Source organism: Colletes gigas, unplaced genomic scaffold (genome assembly GCF_013123115.1).
Source record: "Colletes gigas isolate AHSC1104 unplaced genomic scaffold, ASM1312311v1 Colletes_gigas_Sc00036, whole genome shotgun sequence".
NCBI lineage: Eukaryota > Metazoa > Arthropoda > Insecta > Hymenoptera > Colletidae > Colletes > Colletes gigas.
The window spans coordinates 85,207-103,369 of NW_025106665.1; the positions used below are offsets into that span (position 1 = coordinate 85,207).

General features: G+C 42.7%; 2 protein-coding genes across 3 annotated transcripts in view; one reads left to right on the forward strand and one right to left on the reverse strand.

Moving 5' to 3' along the window:
* Nucleotides 1-18,163, reverse strand: part of LOC122402460 (zwei Ig domain protein zig-8-like) — a 387,868-nt gene that overhangs the window by 13,013 nt on the left and 356,692 nt on the right. For both annotated transcript variants that reach the window (XM_043405252.1, XM_043405251.1), the window contains exon 5: nucleotides 4,791-4,918. In XM_043405252.1, coding sequence (XP_043261187.1) covers nucleotides 4,791-4,918 — 128 coding nt within the window. The remainder of the gene's footprint in view (nucleotides 1-4,790; nucleotides 4,919-18,163) is intronic.
* Nucleotides 978-18,163, forward strand: part of LOC122402457 (fatty-acid amide hydrolase 2-B-like) — an 88,168-nt gene continuing 70,982 nt past the window's right edge. Inside the window, exon 1 of the mRNA XM_043405247.1 lies at nucleotides 978-1,125. The gene's annotated coding sequence lies outside the window, so the exon portion shown is untranslated. The remainder of the gene's footprint in view (nucleotides 1,126-18,163) is intronic.

Sequence of the window (18,163 nt, forward strand, 5' to 3'; positions counted from 1 at the left end):
TTTGCATGACAGGTAGGTTTGGATAAAATTACTGATTTCCGAATGATACGATAGAATAGTTTTCATAATTAAATAGAATACATGGAAGCGTTAACTATTATTTAGACTGTAGTAAGATAATAACTATCTACATTATAACTTTAATATGTCGATATTCGCTGTTCCCTGTTCTATGTTAACGAAACTTTACATAAACGAGTAGCACAAACACACTAGCCAGTTCTCTCAAAACTTTCTCAGATAGAACTCTCCCTAAAACGCATTGCAACCGACTGCACTTTACTCTCGCTATGCACTGACCTATCCTCGAAGTTTCCCAACCCCACAAGTACGCACACACTCACAGACAAAATTCTATCTCTATTTGAACGTATTTGTATGCACGTTTGAAAATCCAACTTCTGAATGTCGCAGTCACATACTTGGAAAATTTCTGGATTTAAAAATTTTAGTAGAATGTTTATAGCAGTGGTAACGATCAATGTTTGATGAATCGTCGTCTGTAGCAATGACTGAAAGTTCGTAGAGGCTTGTATCTTAAATTAGATTCGTTCATTGGCACGTATTAATTTGTTTACGTTCGGGGAGCACGACTTCCCAAAATATACTCGTAGTTAAAGGGATAATAAAGGTACGTGCAAGCACGTTTATCGGCCGTAAGAGCAATGACAATTATGAGGGTTCCGTCCTAGATTCGCTAGGGGACTCATCAACTGGAAGGTTTCCAATTGGGAGGCATATCTAAGGCAGGATCCATTAGAATAGCCTTTCTGATGCGTCATCTAACGTACCTAGAACGAAACGCTATAATTAGCATTGCTCTCACGACCGACAAACGTGCTCACACGTACCTTTATTAACATAGCAGGTGTGCCAGAATAAGCCACTCTCCACTTTCGATCGCCAGTTCGCGCAAAATCGTTTACGGAGACCGCAGCTTTGGTTTGATTTTCGATGCTGGTCGAGCGCCGAACTAGTTAAATAAATAATTCCTTTGTTTCGTGTCAGTGTTTCGCGAGTCGTTTAAACTTTTCCCGCTTTGAGGCTGCCTTGTTTGCTTAACAACCGACGAAGTCTACGGTCCCCAGGGAATTTTACGTCGCCGGGAAGAACGCCGTCGCGTTGGTACGTTTATCCCGTGAACAATTTAAACCGTCGTTGCATCATCGGCGGGAACAAAGGCGACAAATAGCGTCCACCTTAATTTTCCGCGGTCGATGCCAGCAAACAGTTCGCTCTCGCGCGATGTCACACGCGAAGGTAACGCGAGCTTTAACCTCCCCTTTTGAGGGGACACGAATCGAGCTTTTTTGCGGATACTCGAGCCCGAAATTGTATCCGGCTGGTAAACAGTTGTAAATAAAGCTGGCTGCCGTGTGACGTATGCTGTACACAATGACCCTTTTACTTGGGGTCGAGCGGGAGTTCGGCAAATACATTGACACTGGACAAATACTCCCTTCTTATGTAAATACTGGGGTGGTGCTTACGCGTTACAAATTTAGGTTGCCCGCAGATGTTCCCGAGCAAAGTAGAAACACCGAAGTTTTAGAAGAAAAGTGCTTAAATCTGATAAAAAGCAACGAATCCTATCATCCCCGAGCAAAACATTAATAAAATTGAAACGACGCGTCATAAAATTTCGAATATTACTTGAACCAAAGTTAGAGAGCTTCTATATAATTTGATATTTATTTGTTACCCAAACCCCAAAACACATTTGTTATTCCGTGTGTTTGAAATAGGCTACTCTGTACAGATATAATGTTTCGAACAGGTACAGGGTATACTAATGACACGAGTCGAGTTTACCTTAAGAGGATCAACAAGTTTCTACGCTGACGTGGAGAATTCGCTGATAAAAGTTACGTTGAATCGAAATCGAATCGGGCCAAAGTTTCAATGCATTAATTTAAGTTTCGCTTGCTCGCTGCAGCGGAGCAACGGAACTTAAGCGATTAACAAAAATCGATTGCAACAACTGGAAAGTTTGTATTACTCCATAGACCGTTTATTCCTGCAATCGACGTAATCGTTTTACATTCATTGGAATGGTTTCGCATGTAATTGCATTCCGGGAACACATTCTTACGCGCGGTACCACTTCATTGTTTCTGTTAATTTTCGCGCGTCCCTAAAACGATTCGGGGAACGCGCGATTTACCAACAAGTTATCGAACCTGGTAGTCAAGTTTCGCTGGAATTTTTTACCGATAGAGGGAAACTCTGGGATACAAAGGGTTAAACCATATTGACCGGTATTGGTGTACCGTGACCGTTATCGTGAACAAATGAGAGTTACAAATCCGCGGAATGCGCTTTTATTTCTGTCGTCGTAATACCGTGGAAACCGATTTGGCAACGTCTTCGCTTTGCCTTTTTGGCAATCGTCCACGATCGCCACATAAATAAGACGCGATATTGTATCTCGTTTAACAATTCCTTAATAGGATTTCATTCAGGTAAACCGATTGAACCGATCGAATCGAATCAATCGTTACAACAATGGCGATATACAGGCCCAGTGCAAGCTCCTAGAATATGGACTCTGTTTCCAAAAATATTAGGTTCTCGTTACCTCGCGTAGAGAAGCAAATTAATCAAAACTATATGTTTTATGGAACATTTTAATTTCACCTAATAATTTGAGAATATTCTATCGTCACGCTGTACATTCTATTCGATTAATTGTGATTGCCCATCACCTGGACAACGAAGATTCTAATAACGGACGTTCAATTATTGCTCGCTTATTAATCAATGCCTCCGATCGACAAGAAACAAAAAGAATGCTTTTTCATTAATGGGTATCGTGGCCCATAGATATTTCGAGCAAACGGATAGCTAAAAAAGAGAGAGAACAAACAGAAGCGAAAGGCGATCGACAAATTGTCAAGTAAATTTAATTGCGACTCGCTCGGTCTCCTCTATTTAGAAACGCGCGGGAAAACGTGACCACACACTTGCACTTCCGCGCGCATCGAGATGAATTCGCAGATACACTCGACAGCCCAGACGGAACACATTCTCCTGGCTGCAAGCTGATGGAACAAAGACGCTGTCTCGAAATTCAATTGAAATCAAAGGGACGAGGTTTATTGGAGCGTAAGGGGAAACCCCGCCAAACTCCGTGGATTCCTTACGGGTGGAAAATGTTTCGCCGCGCGGATCGATCGATACGTCGGCCTTATCATCGAAGGATTGCAATTTCGGCTCGGCTCGTTCCCACGGGACGATTCCAGTTCTTATCGGTTCGCCCCCGCGACCCCCTGGAAGACTTTCTCCCGTCGTATTTCACCGAGCTGCAGCACTTTGCCCGCTCGCATATTTCGTAACACAGTTGCCCTAAAATGTATCCCGGTACTTGAAAGTTTTACAACTTTAGCGCCAGTCTTTAGTCGCACGGTTGGTTATCGCTTCCGACGAACGTCATACACCGTATCAACGTCGAATTTAACCAGGCACAGAAAATACTCGCACGCTTGCAAAATACTATCCTTCCTTACGAAGTGTATCATTTTGTTGATTCTCTGGTTTTAAACAACTCGATTCCTAATTTCTAGCGAAATTCGACCAGAAAGGGACGACCACAGAGAAGAAAAGGGGTACGCGAACGAGTATCTTTTAAATTAATGTTCGGTTGCGCAATCGTTATGCGAATTACTTTGGTCCCGGTTGTCTCATTAACAGTTGCAGAGTGTTTGGCCTCGAGCCGTTAGTTACGTGCCGTGGAATTCATCTTAAGGCTTGGCGGTCCTGTTCTGTTCGCGGCGGGGAATCCCAAGGCTCTTGGTCAGACTTAATGCGCCTAATGGTGTCTCCCATGCGCCATTATCAGCTGCGCCACCGTTGACAATTTAGCAGTTCGTAACGTCAACGTTATCAAAATTTATCGGTCTTTCGCTCGCGTACACTCGACGACGCGGTGGTGTTTTATAGACTTCCTTTATGTTCACGCATACTCGGATAGCAGGGGTAGGGACGACCACGCTCCGAAAGGGCTAAAAGCGTATGGCGGAGAGGAACATTAATTGTGATCAATGTTTATGGTACTGGGATGTGATTCATGGTAATTGTTCTTCAGGGTGTACCCAATACTTTGTGTACTTTAGATAATGCGTCATACGAGTAAACGCGGAGATACAAGCTAGGAACATTTCGAAGTAACTTTGAAACTCCTTCGCAGTGTTTATCTTCGTTACTTATTCCATCGCTTTGTTTGACAAAGAAAACATTTTACTTTGCGTTTACAGAAATTTTTACGGACGTTTCGAGGGGTTGAAACAAATATTTCTCTTCGACACTTTTCCGTATCGTTTAAATCAACGGATTTATATTAAAATGGTGTTACGTTAAAAAGTACCTTCTGCGCACTGCCCAAGGATTAATAAAAGTTTGCGACAGGTTTTCGATCAAGTCGAAAGTTGTACGTAGAAAAAAGGCCGCGAAGAAATAATTCCGAAAGAGAAACGCATTTCTGACGACGTTGAAAATTTCGAAGTAACTTCATTAAAGCAGAAAGTAAAAATGTACCCGACGTGCACAGGATGTACATCTTGCGAAATTGGACGGCGAGAGTCTCAAGAAAACTACTATCATCATTAATTATCCCCGTACAAAGTCGACACCGGCGCGAGCTGTCTCGGTTATGAATTACGGTCACGGGATATTTTCGTATTTGCACTCGTTTTCACATTACGGACCGCCATACGTTTCGTTAGACGTATTTATGTCCACGATGAAAAAGAATGTCTGGCGCTGAAATTGTTTACAAAGAAAGAGATACTCACGGCATCGTTATGATTCCAAAATATGTAAGCTGGAGGCTCTGGACTTTCCAACACCACGCAGGTGAGGTTGATGGTGCTACCTCGATTGATGTACAGATCTGGCGCACCCAGAATTTCGGTTTTTGGTTCTGCAAAACAACAATTTCAAAAATCCATTACTCGCTAGCTTCTAAATATTTAGGTAAATTTCATCAGTCTTGTGGTTACGCGATTAATACATCAGGTAAAATAATTTGATATCCACAGGTGTAATGTATTGTTGGTTTAATACAGAGTCGAAAATTAATACCGATTCGTGTAACATTTATGTTGAATATTTTACTTCGTACATGTAATTATATCGGAATATGTAGGCTGCTAATGTTTCGTTACATCGAAGCGAATGATGTAAATTTCGGCGGATGCTGCACATTTTAAATAAATTATGCAATATATCGGTTACACGTAATAAAGTTTATTACCAATGCGCAACGATACGTATTTAATAATTAAAAGTTCGTTAATTGGTTTGATAATACATCGTAAACTGTAAATAATTCAGTTCTGTCTACGGATAGTATATGACGCCAGGTAATAGTCTCGAGCATTAAATCGGTAAAATCGAATTTCCTCGAAGAGAAGGGGTTGAGAGAAGATTACCGTCGATCCATCTCAAGGAACGAATGCTTCCCGACGTTCACATTATGCAAATAACGCGACCCGGTGACCGGTTTACGCATGAATAACTTGGCCGGCGAAGTTTGAGCGCCCCTTCGCGCGATAATGGTATCTAGCCGACGAATAATCGCCGGGGACTGTATTTATCGTGCCGAAAAATGGCGATCGCGACGAAGTGGAAGTATTTATAGTCGATCCGGTTCGCCGATCCGTTTTGTGTCCTTTCGTGTAGCCGAAGAGCGATGCGGTTGACCTGGCTCTCGCGCGCGGCTCGAAAGAGCACTTTGAGGTGCAAGCCACTCTATATGAGCTACACAGTATCCGCTATCGCGTGTACTATCAAAGAGAAAAAGAGACACGAAAAAAAGTGACCGTGCCAGTACCGTGGCAGAGAAAGGTTGGGCGGGAATCGGCGAAAAAGGGCGAGGAGACACGGAATGGCCGGGGGTAGGGATCGAAGGTAAAAAGAGTTTTGGTCAGGGTGAACGAATCTGCACGGTTGTGTAACACCGGTGCGTGTACATGTGCGGGCGTACGTCGCACGACGGAGGAAGATTGGAAGCGAGAGAGGTCACTCGGTATAGATCGATGTGAATATTTTCCGGACGGCCTCCTCTTCGAGGATTGACCGAAATAACCGGGCACCGTACTTTACGGCTTTGTGCAGCAGATGATACCAGAGACGACAGTTATGTCCCCGCTCGGTAACCTTTCGGCCTCCTTTCTTCCCTCGGTTCGTTCCTCGTATCGTGAATTCGCTTTTCAATAGTTTTCGGCCGTTTCATTTTATTCCCCTACGTTTCGCGTACGGTCAGTCGCGATCGCCGTTCGGAGCTTGGATTTGCTTAAAATGGCCCGGGGAGGATAATCATGGTGTTGGGTTGAATAAAACTTCAACCGTTTAGGAGCGTATTGCTGAAGTTTTAGTTTGCAATTCGGAAAAGTAACGGGATTATAGAATGCTTTTAGGAACGTGTTATGACTACGCAAGCGCATCGTCCGAACGGTTTTTTCATTTTTGTATCAAACAGTCGTTTCGCTACGAATTATTACTAAAATCTACGGATCAGAGAAGTGGAAAACAATCTTTGCGGCCAACCATGAAATAGTATTCTTTTCGAACAATCACTTTCGATAATCTTTTTTATTTCAATATGACGATGATAAAAGCGTTTTATTTCATTTAAAAGAGCTTTTATCGTCGAAGATTTTATCGTAACGACACAGTGACGTTGCAAAGTCAACGGATGACGGTTGCCCGTGTTTCAGAAATTAGATCTTTCATTTGTAACTGTATGATGGCACATCATTCGTCAGCTATTTCGAAGCTTCATCTGGGCTTGATTGGTTTACTTGCGGGGGATTTCGAACGCGCGGAATTTCCGTGCACGTCATTTGAAGGATTGGTCGCGTAGGTACCGCAGTGAAGTATGAAGATTGCCTCCGAGTGATATTTACGATGCAAAATCCATATTTTCGTCGAAGCAGTACTATCAATCGACAGCATATTCGTTAAAAAATCGTGAATAAAAACGAAACAGTGAAGTAATTTTTTCTCCTTCAGATCCTCGCTACAACTAAACAAAATTTAACAGGACATAATACTTTTATCGAACATCATCACACACGTTCCAAATACAAACAAAAATATCGATCAGAATTTCGACGTATCAAAACGATCATTATTTCCATTTAGCGATGGAAAATCGAAAAGTTTGAAGATCGTCAAGATTCGTAGGTTTTTTGCTCCAACGTTATACCGATTAAAATAATTGGGACGCCATCCGTTCGAACGGTTTTACGACTTCGTCTAACAGCTTTCCGAAGTTATGGAAACGATAAGAAATAAAATGAACCGCATTATAAATATTCACGATATCGTAACAGAGGCAATAAAAATGTAATTATGCGCGTGTTCGTACGTGTACGAACTGCTGCTGTGGATAGTGAATTTTTTATCATCCCTTTCGTCTTTACTATCTATTTTCTCCGGGTAGCTTTTTCCCCTGGCTTCTCTCGCTTCTTTTTTTCTACACTTCGGGTACAGATACTTTCCACCCGTCAATTTTGCTCGGCTTTTTCTCCGCGAAATCCCACATCGGGGTTATAGCAAAAGCTGTGCAACGCCGCCTATGTGTCGATCGATATCAGGAATATACGCGAAACGCTTTAACGTGGGTTAACCGCAGATGAAAGCCGAACTGGCTGGACGACGCCGACCGTCCGGACTGAAATCACGTATTGGCTCTCCAATACGGTTTCAGTCTCGTACCGTCGGAAAAGTGTACCCATCCCCTTCACATTCTAATTAGTGGCCCCGAGTGCTTTTAGCGGGGCGAACTGTACGTAGAAACGGGACGCCAAATTCCTCTGATCCGTTCTTCAACTTGTTATGAAACGGGAGTCGTCAAGGAACTTACGGGCATACCAGATTTTTAATATTAAAAAATTTTCAGGGATGAACCGAATGAATTTTCACGAGACAACGTGATCAAACGAATTTGGCTCGCCCACGGTAAAAGTTAATTACGTATGAGAGTCTAGAAGCTGTATTATACGCAAACTAAAGTAGAGGAGAAGAATGAATTTTAATCGAACGAGACACTCGATAGATACGTTCGTTTATTCATAAAGTACACGGCGAATAATTAAACGAGTATTTGGATTTATAAACGTACGTTTTCTACTGAAAATTAAATATATTTTGTGACATCTCCGCGGGCTCGTGTCACGGTTTTCTCGCGTCGACGTAAAATGATATGTGGTTTTCACGTTCCAGCACCGAGACTCGTTTCGCGATGAATAATTCTCTATTTCATAAATAAAGTAAAAATTACTTGCTCTTGCGAACGATCGATCCTCATTATAATGCTTTTTTTTAAAAAAAAAAAACAATTTACGTTCTTTTATCAAGACTCGCTCGTAAATCACTTTTTTAAAATAGGAATATTAATTCTTTTGATGAAATACTCTCCGCCCGTGATTCGTAGATATTTATTATAGCCAATTATTTCTGTAGGGGATAATGAATTTTTTATTCAATCGTATCTTCGTTATCGGAGGGGACAATGAAGTTGTTTTGTCTCTGGTACAGAATAACGGAAGATTTCAATGCATGGATGCCAGCCAACACAAATACCCTTTGTTTCTGCTTTATTGATACAAATCTAGATGGGACATTAATCTCTCCGTGACATTGAATAATCTGCTATAATACAGCGGCGCGGTAGCCAATATTGGCACGGGCGAAATATGGACCCGTTCCTTTCGCGAGAGGCCATGATTACATGGGATTTCGTGAGTGGTTTTGACTTATCGTATGAATTTTCAACGTATTTCGTGTAAGGTTTCCATGGAATGTAACGCGCGTATGCTTACACAACTTCTTGTTTGTATTAAATTACAACCTGGTCCGACAGACGCGACAAATAAAGTCAAACAACGTTACCTACATTTTCGTGGGTTTTCGATCCTGATGTCTGCAACACTGTGGCGGGGGATGAAGGAGATCGGTGAAATATTAAATACCACGTGGTTAACCTTAAAAACTGCTTTATTATGGGCTGCGACAGGCTCGATCTACCGAACCTACGCTAGTCATACACTATAAACCGATAGACAGATAGTTGCATTAAAATAAAATTTTTAATCCGGAAGGGAGAATCTAAAGACACGCGTCAGGGGAAACGGAAGATCGTCCATTTCCAGATTAATTTCGCGGAGCGAGCGGGCAAGAAGGTAGACGAGCTCCCGGACTGTCGATCGCAGAATTCCGTCGATGCTAGTCGATCGATCTATCACCGGCCTTGTATCGCTGATCCCCCGTTTCGCGGGTCGTACGGTATAAGCGCTTTTGTACTTACTGGTGCCATTTGTCGAAGAGTCCACAAAGCATACTTGCACGCTTCGTTGTTGACACTCGACCCAAATAAAGCACCGCTCAAAATGACGCGATACCTATACCACGGTTTCTGTTCGTCGCGCAGGAAATACTGGACACGGATGCAAGAGAGAAAGAGAGAGAGAGAGAGAGAGAGAGAGAGAGGAGAGATTCGAGCCGATTGACGATTGTTCCCTAGACTAGGCGGTAAATTGCGTTAGACGACGGGATTTTGCGACGACGTACGTACGTGTACACGCCTGCTTCGAATACGGCCATTCGTTGGAAATAAAGGGGGTGATTTCGAGCGAAATTGAAACTGGAGTCATACGGTCGGAAAGAAACGAACGCTAGGAAACACGGAGCACGACGACGAATATAAAAACCAATCGGGGACAAAGTAGGTTCCAGCGATCGCGAACGAGCATTCTCGAGTACTTAGGAATACCGCGGACGATTCCGTCGGATCGGTAAACGACAAATAAATTTACGAAACGTACCGACCATAATAAAATTAATTGGCTGTTTTTGACGTTACGCGGCGGTCTTTGCTCGATCAATGTCCCATTAATTACGTAGACATTAAATTAATATCAGGATTCGTCGCGCGGCGTTCGTACCGGGAGATTATATTGTATTAATAACGTACAAATCCTCCGGACCGTAATTAATTATACTAATTAAGCCTAGGATGTGTCGCGTTGTTCGAGCGTCTTGCATTTTCGACGTTTACATTCGTTGTTACATTCGAAGAAGAAGATTATATTCAAATAATTCTTGCAAATTGTTTGTTAATTTTCGTTTTGCCGAAACGAGATTCGACGGACGTATTGTTAAAAGCAGATATTCGACGCCAACGTTTCACCGTGCAAACAGGTATACGGTATTGATTTACAAAACGAGCTGCCCCCCAGTTTCATGCGGCACTTAATTTCACTCGCTCGGTTTCTGTGATTTGTTTCCCGTGACAAGGAACACTTAATTCTCACGTAAATCTTTTTTTCCTCGTGAATTAATGACTGCCCTTACGTGCGCGAATATATTTCCGCCGCGAAACCATAATGGCTGCTGGAATGTTTCGATGCATAATCGCGAACTCCTCGAACAAGACTGGTCGGAAATACCACGAATTCGAAATAATTACCGGATGACGAGCGAAAAATTCATAACGTTATACACGCAAAGAACATATCTTAGCTTCCTAATTTTAATATTTTTACTTGTACAAGTGAGAAGCACTTGGACAATGTTACGGACAACTATCTCGAACGCAATATTTTCCGAGATATTGAATTCCTAAAGCAGCATCAAAATATTATTTGCTGTTTGCTTGCATCCGTGACAATGAGTCGTACATCGAGTGGCATTAATTTCTGTTGTTTAAGGGAATATGATCCGCCAAACTATTATCCTTCTCCTTCTCGTCAAGCTTCCGGCGTTAAATGGCAGCGTTGCAACTTAGATGCGCAAAATGGATGGATCGCACAATAGAAACGATACAATCTCGGATACATTTCAATCACAGCCAAGCCCTTCGACTCGCCAAACCCATACAATGATTCGAAGACGGATACGTACAGTCGTAATTAACTTTTTTAAATATCGACGATCACCAACGAGTACTGCAAAAGATAAAGGCACTTCCGTGAACGACTGGTCAAAGACATTGAACAGGAATAGCAAATGTTCTCCAACTGCACTCGATATAGTTGAGAAATATTATCGTAAAATAGTTTGTAATGAGTTCGCCGACGTATCGCGACGAGGATCGTCGTGCATCCGACCGCAGCCATCGCGCCGCAACCGTAAAAGAAGGTTCGTAAATTTCCCGGAGCGTAATTTCTCACAAGAATAAAGTTCTGCCTCGGATACGTCGCGCACGAAAACTTCCCGCGCCACAATGGATCGCATCCATCGACCGAAATCACTTTAAAATATTCCGTCCGAGTATCGGTGCCGCGGAAACGCAAAGGAAGAAACATTCGCGACTACCCGGTTTGAATAAAATTTATTAGTCGAAGTGTATCCACGGCATGATGGAGGATCTTATCTCGGGAATATCCCTCGAGAACTCTATACGGTTCGATAAAAGTGGGTCACCATGATTTCTCCCCTGTCCTTCAATCCCCCCACAATGAGGGAGATGAGGGGGGGCAAAGTGATTCGAGAGAGACGCCCCGTGACAAAAACACCGAATGCAAATTGCTGTTCTTCTTTCCTCCGGTTACGCTGTCGACTCGAGTGGCATCGCTAAACCGGCAAATCAGTTCGCACAGAGCGAAGTTTACTTTCGACGAATCGTAAACGTAGTCCTCCACCGCTACCGTTTTCGCGTGTGTTTCGTCGTTGCATCGAAAAAGAACAACCTCTTGTCAGTCGGTTGACCCCGCCGCGCAACGGGAATGTAAACTGGACGGTTTTCGTTTCCTTACACGGCTTGTTTGCCTTTGCGACTCGCTCGACAAAGCGAGCAACCAAGAACTTTTGCAACCTTTTCACGATCCGCGTCGAACTTCCGCGGTTTTTCGCTGGCTGTTTTGTAAATCATCGAGAGACACCTCGCGACAGTTGTTTACTCAGACTACTGTTTACTTTTAAAGCAGACTTTCAACGGTAGAAAACTGAAATAACTAGCAACATTTTCTGTCTCAAGGATTGACGAGTGTGCCCAGGTAGAGAGAGCCAGGAGTAACGAGGGTGCAGACATTTGTGCCCTTCCAGGACCCACCTGCCTCATAAATGTCAATGGTTATTGTCCTGGCATTTGTTACAATGGCCACGTGTGAAAGTACACCCTGAGAAGCAGATGCGACTGATAATAGCCTCTACCATTCTCTAGAGCCGTATTTAACCCTCGCCCAGTAAACTCGGGGGCTATTTTGACCCGTAGAAGCTGTTTAATTAAAGCAACTTTCAGTTTTTACTAAACGACAAAAGTAAAAAATAAAGACCAGTCTCTCTTTTTCTCTTTTACGAGGCAACGTACTTCTAATTTTTGCATTATACGTATAGAAAGTTGTGTTTTGAAGTTTACTCGTAAGATATCCTTCTCTTTTATTAACCTGCACAAATATATTCAATACAGTTACTCTAAACGCGCATTAGTACTTTAATAGTATTAGTAAATTATTAATTTTCATCGGATAGAAGATAAAACGCTCTTGAAAACAAATTTTCTCTCGAGTCGATACCGTAGTTAATTCCAGAGAAATCAATTATTCACGAGAAAATGGCATAGTAATTACGTAAACACCCTGTATACAAACTTAAATTCATTCTCAATTAAATAAACAATTTATGATCCAGTTTTATGGCATACCGGTCGTATGATCAATAGGAAGTGCTGAAACTACTCTGGGTATGTAGCGTCAAAGTAAAATTCAAAATAAACATAGAAAATAGCAAAACTTGAAGTAGGTGACACGATCACTAGATAGAGGATGAAATGCCCTTTAAAATGAGCGCTTGAACAAGTCGATAGCTTTATTAGTTCCGGAGATATAACGATTTTAGTTTCAAATCGATGCGGTGGCTAGTTTCGGAGATACGACGGTCCGAAGCCTTTGTTTACGTTCATTGATTATCAATGAACTCGCGCGCGTGAAAATAGTAAACAGTGCGTAGTAAATTCTTGGAAATACTACGCGAAGTAGGTCACGAGAGTCACGACTCACGTGCGACAAGGAGGCCCGGCGCGACGCGTCAGACGAAGACAGAGATAGTCGAATTAAGAAAAATTACCCCTTTACATAAATTACGATATCTCGAAAACGGGAAGTCGGATCGTCAAAAACCAAAAGCCATTTTAAAGGGGAAGGTTCACCGCTTCCAACGATGGTTCGACAATGGATAAAGCACTAGTAGTTTCGGAACTGCACGCGTCCAAAGTTTTAGTATTTTTAATACGCGTTGTTAGACTGTTTTAAGGCAGTGGAAACTGAAGATTCTCTCCTTTCGTCTTTGCGATACACATAGTTCCTATTTACATCGGAAGCTAACCAGAATTTCGTACCAAATTTTGTCCAGTTTGTTACAAAAAAAAATAGAAATCATTCAACCGGTTTGATGACTGGTCGTGCTAGGTAAGACAGACTACATATTTTTCTCAGAAAACAAATACTAAGAATAGAGTTGAATGTTGTGAAATTCATTGCACGTATACTATAAAAAAGTCGTGAAGTTAAATAGCGCTAAAATAATATTGTGTGTTAGAAATTCTAAATGGAATTTTAAAAACTGTCATTTGACCGGTCGCGGTAGTTTTAGTGTTGAACAAACTATAATTTACGGAGCATGGAATTTTTCAAGAAGTCCTGGTGGCAATAACCGTTTCACCCAGTTTATTAGCCTTCTCCTTAATGTACGCTCCCTCCATAGCCATCTCTAGTGTTTGATATATTCCCCTTTCAGTGGTAATTCGATATTCGCGTGTAAGAGGCTGGTTTCGCGAATGCCGTGTTTGATTAACAAACAGTGGAGAATTCAGCTTCCATTGATTCCTTGACTGCCTGATGGATTATTAGAGATTGTTCCTTTTCTCGAATGTACTTGCGAAGTGGAGGAATACTGACAATACGAGGTAATAAGCAAACTAAAGATAAAACAAAAGCTCTGTTCGTCAGGAAGACGATTGGAATTTCATAATTAGAATACAAATAAAGGAATAAAAGCTTCCTAATTTTTAATCAAATCGCTGATTCATTGAAGAATAAATGAACACGAGAGTTTCGAGGCCTACGTTTCTACATTTTTTTGTATTTAGGAAGAGTGGAATAGGTCGCTAACGCGGATCGACCTATTTCGATGTCACCCTGCAGATTCGAAGTCAAACGCAACCGTCACAAGGAAGCAATTCTTCGGTGACTTTAATCTTCCGAAAAGCGTACAATAGCCGTGCCATCGGCGTCACGCTTGTATCAGTTTTATTTCGTCCGGGGAATTGCTATGCGTTTCCCTCGTTCCGCCTGTTTCGACCGTTCGCGTATAGCTCGCTGTCAAATCTATATACCGGTTTCACGAGGAAACTTGGAATTTCATTTGGCGAAAAGTATTCCGAAGTCAAAGATGTTTGACTGGGGTAAATATTATGATCGCGCGGGCCGGATGAACTTTTCGTCTCGCGTTCCGTGCTTTCAACCGGATAAGATCTCTTAAGAGAATAATGCCCGTATAAAAGCAGGTCCTCGCCCCGCATTGATCTTCGCGCGAACGGAACGCGAAAAAGGGGACAGCATTGCCTCTTTCTCGTTCGCGAATCGTACACGTTCAGTACGAGTGTAGTTTACAATATCGTACGGTTTTGATTTAACAATTATTTATCAGCCACAGACTTAAAAGTGTAACTTGATACAACTCACAGTTTTTCCTTTTCCTCTTTCGTTTTCTTTTCAGAACCCCCGGAGAGTCGAGCTGTCTCTCTTTTATCATTATTCCGTGCAACGACCGGTTACTAAATTATGAAGCAACAAGATGGCCGATAGGTCGGCAAATAGAGTCGTTCTGCAAGTCCATGCAGTTTTAGTCAATGGGACTTCGTCGCGTTCAGCTAGTTATTACCAGCCGAATTACTCGTCCAACTTATTACTTTCCCCGTGAAAATTTATCGCGTACCGTCGTGGCTCCTGACTATTGTCGAGTTCGTTTCCCGTTTCAATCCCGGAAACACGCAAACAAGCCGGAAATCTCGGAGAACTTTGATGTCGATATCGTCACGTAGACCTTCCTATCGTAAAAACGTTTCGCTCGGTAAAGCATCCGATACGGTGACCCCGACGATCGCGTACCAAAACATAACCGCGCCAGCAGCTCCGGGATAAAAAATTTTTTACTGCGTTTCGCGCCTGTGTTTTACCCTACGAAATTGAGAAAAAATTTCAATCAGACACGCGCGAACGTTTCGTTCCTAGCTGGAACCGTGCCAGAATTGGATACGCGGTTTTTTTTAGTAAGTTTTATTTCAAGCTGTTGGATTTCGACATGCTGTAGAAGCATTACTCTTTCGAAGGTAACTGGCTATTTGTTGTAGCGGCTAGCCGTACAAGTATAAAAGGGCATCGGACATGCAAACGGCTAGCATGGTTTATGACATGGATGACAGCGAAGCTATCTTTGAGAAAGCCGTTTCTGTAATTAGAATTTGTAAAAAGCATGTTCGTAGTAAGAATTTGTTAACGGCCTCGATGGTGAATCGCTAGTGAGTTTCCCCAAGGGTCTTCGATGTAAGGACAAGCGACCATGGCTGGTCACGCTGTCGACCTAGGACCTTGGGAAATTCCGTGGCGTCGCCACCTTCGCCAGCAAGCGCAACCACCGTCAAATCGCACCCCCGTTTTAAGAAAGCGCGCTGCGAACTTAAGAAGGGGGACGGTACGATTTGGCGGAGTTCTAAGTCGGTAATTGGTTTTGGTCAACCACCTTTTAGGGGGTTGGCCAAAGAAAACGGCGGCAGCCACGTAAAGATAATGTAGAAAGAAAGGCGAGAGATCTCTCGAAACCGTTGCTCCAGAACGATGTTGAGAAATAAAGAATTTCATTGTTTTCGATATAAATGGGATCGAAGGTAAAAATCTCGCGGTTTCCATATCGATATGGTCGTATAAATCTCAATGAAAGCAACGCGATGGTCTTATATCACTCTTTTTTAAAACGAATATTTATAGTCGAAAATGTGGTTCTGTTTTCGAACCTCGAACGATTAAAAGAGTTTGTCCACATGACGGAACACGCGGCACAATACTGAAATAAATGGTAGTATAATAATGGTGAGGTTGATAGAACATCCATTGTTCCAACATACAATACATTTCGCTTCCTTATTTATTGGGGATCGCTGTAAAATTGATTGCATTTGAATAACATAAACCATTTTTCAAACATGTCGAGTTTATTGAAGAATTCAATTAATTTATCATTCGTTTTTGATTGACTTAATTACGCAGAAATTAATTGGATTTTCGAGGTCGAGATTTAGCGAAACCCGTTCGTTTTCGTTCGCCATGGAACGAATAAAACTTCATAACTTCGCGTCGTTTCGTTTTTAATTTCTACATTTCCATCTCGGTTTCATTATCCGTACGATTACGGCGAAAACAATCTCTAATCTTTGCTCTCCTCGATCCGTTTTATTTCCCGTACGATCGTGATTTCGTTGAAAATATCAGCGTCGATAAAAATGTCCGATCGTCCTCTATTGCATCAACGTATCACACACTCTATTTACCCGAAGTTATATCGATTATCAGAAAATTCAGTTATCAGAGAAGACCCCGGTCACCCGCCAGTCCCCGATAATCGACGTTCCAGCCATATTTCGATGTACAATTCTCGATGGACGTTTCCAAGGAGAAAAATCCCCTTCGATACCTCGCGGAAGGCCGGGCACACAATTCCGCCGTTTCGCGTTCGGAAGACGATTTGCTTGTCGTTGCTGGCTGGGCTCGAGCATTCGAGCTTTCAAGGCTCCCCACGGCCGACAGTTTTTCGCTTGGACGGCCAGAATTTCCAGCGCGGAGCAGCGCAACCTAGACGCTCCGCGAAGCGCGAATGACCGCGATGAAACGAAATTATATGATCGCGCCAATATTCTCGAGCGTGTACATTCGAGCGTGTCGACGCGAGCTCTCGTGGAAACTGCCCGGCGAAAATAGGCTCGGGACGTGTTTTTACAGGGAATTGATAATGAACCGGGACCTTGATAAACATTTACCAGCCGGAGGCTTCCTATCGTCCATCAATTATTTTCGATTAATCTTAACCGATACAGTTGGCACAGAACACATTTACACATTTTAACTTTTCTATTTGCTTTGTCTCGCTACAGTCGATGCCCCCATTTTTATTTCTTTTTTGAGCGAGTCAGGTACAGTAGTCGCCTCACTTGAAGTCCCGCGGAAGGAATGCGGGAGAAGAAGAAGGGATACAGGTATTCCCACGTATACATTGATCTCTCGCTCGCTATTAGTCGCGGCAGTTACGCATACATGTGGTCTGCCTGAGATCAAGGGAGCTAGATAGATAAATGGGGGGTCCGACTCCCCTTGCCCCTGTTTCGTCCCGCGAGACTTCAAGTGAGGCGACTACTGTACATGTTCCCTAGAAGGCACTGTTACCTAAAGTTTTCCGTAAGCTTCCCTTGGAACGGGTAACCCACATTCGGCTGTCCATCGAACAATCTCTCGCGAAACATAGAATAAAGTCCTTTAACCTTCGAAGGTTCGCGAAGAACGGAGAAGTACACTTTGAAAACAGACCATTACTCTGTCATAATCGTTTCGATAGATTTCTGAATCTGCAAGGGAATGAAAACGATGCCAGAAATGGTTGAGAAACGCTGGTCTGTCGCTTCAACGTCTTCATCCCTCGTTACTTTCCGAATCTCGATATACTTCTTTCAGCGAGTATAAGAGTACAGGGGGACGATTCCGCGGCAATTCAGGTTACGTCCGCGCAACAAATAAACTCGAAAGGAACTTGAACGTAGTATTTTCTCTGCCAGAATCGATTATACCTCGAGCCGTTCATTTTTCGCTTGCCGCGAGTTCATATTTTCATTCGATACAAACTTTCCCGGGGTATCCTTTGGTCCGATGGGAACGCGAACGAAACGTATCTATTTCCGTGCGTCTTATATTTTTACTAAACCGTAAGTATCGCCGGGAAGCCGGGGGAGAGGAACGGAGGATCGCATTTTACACAGGCTTTCTTGTGTCAAAAGCTTTGCCGTCGCATATGGAAATACGACGCGGCTCCTACGCGGAGAGGGCCACGGTTATATTTCAGGAAATTGAAATTTGCTCGTCCCGCTTTTATCGAATCGGGAGATTGAACGAGGCCCCAA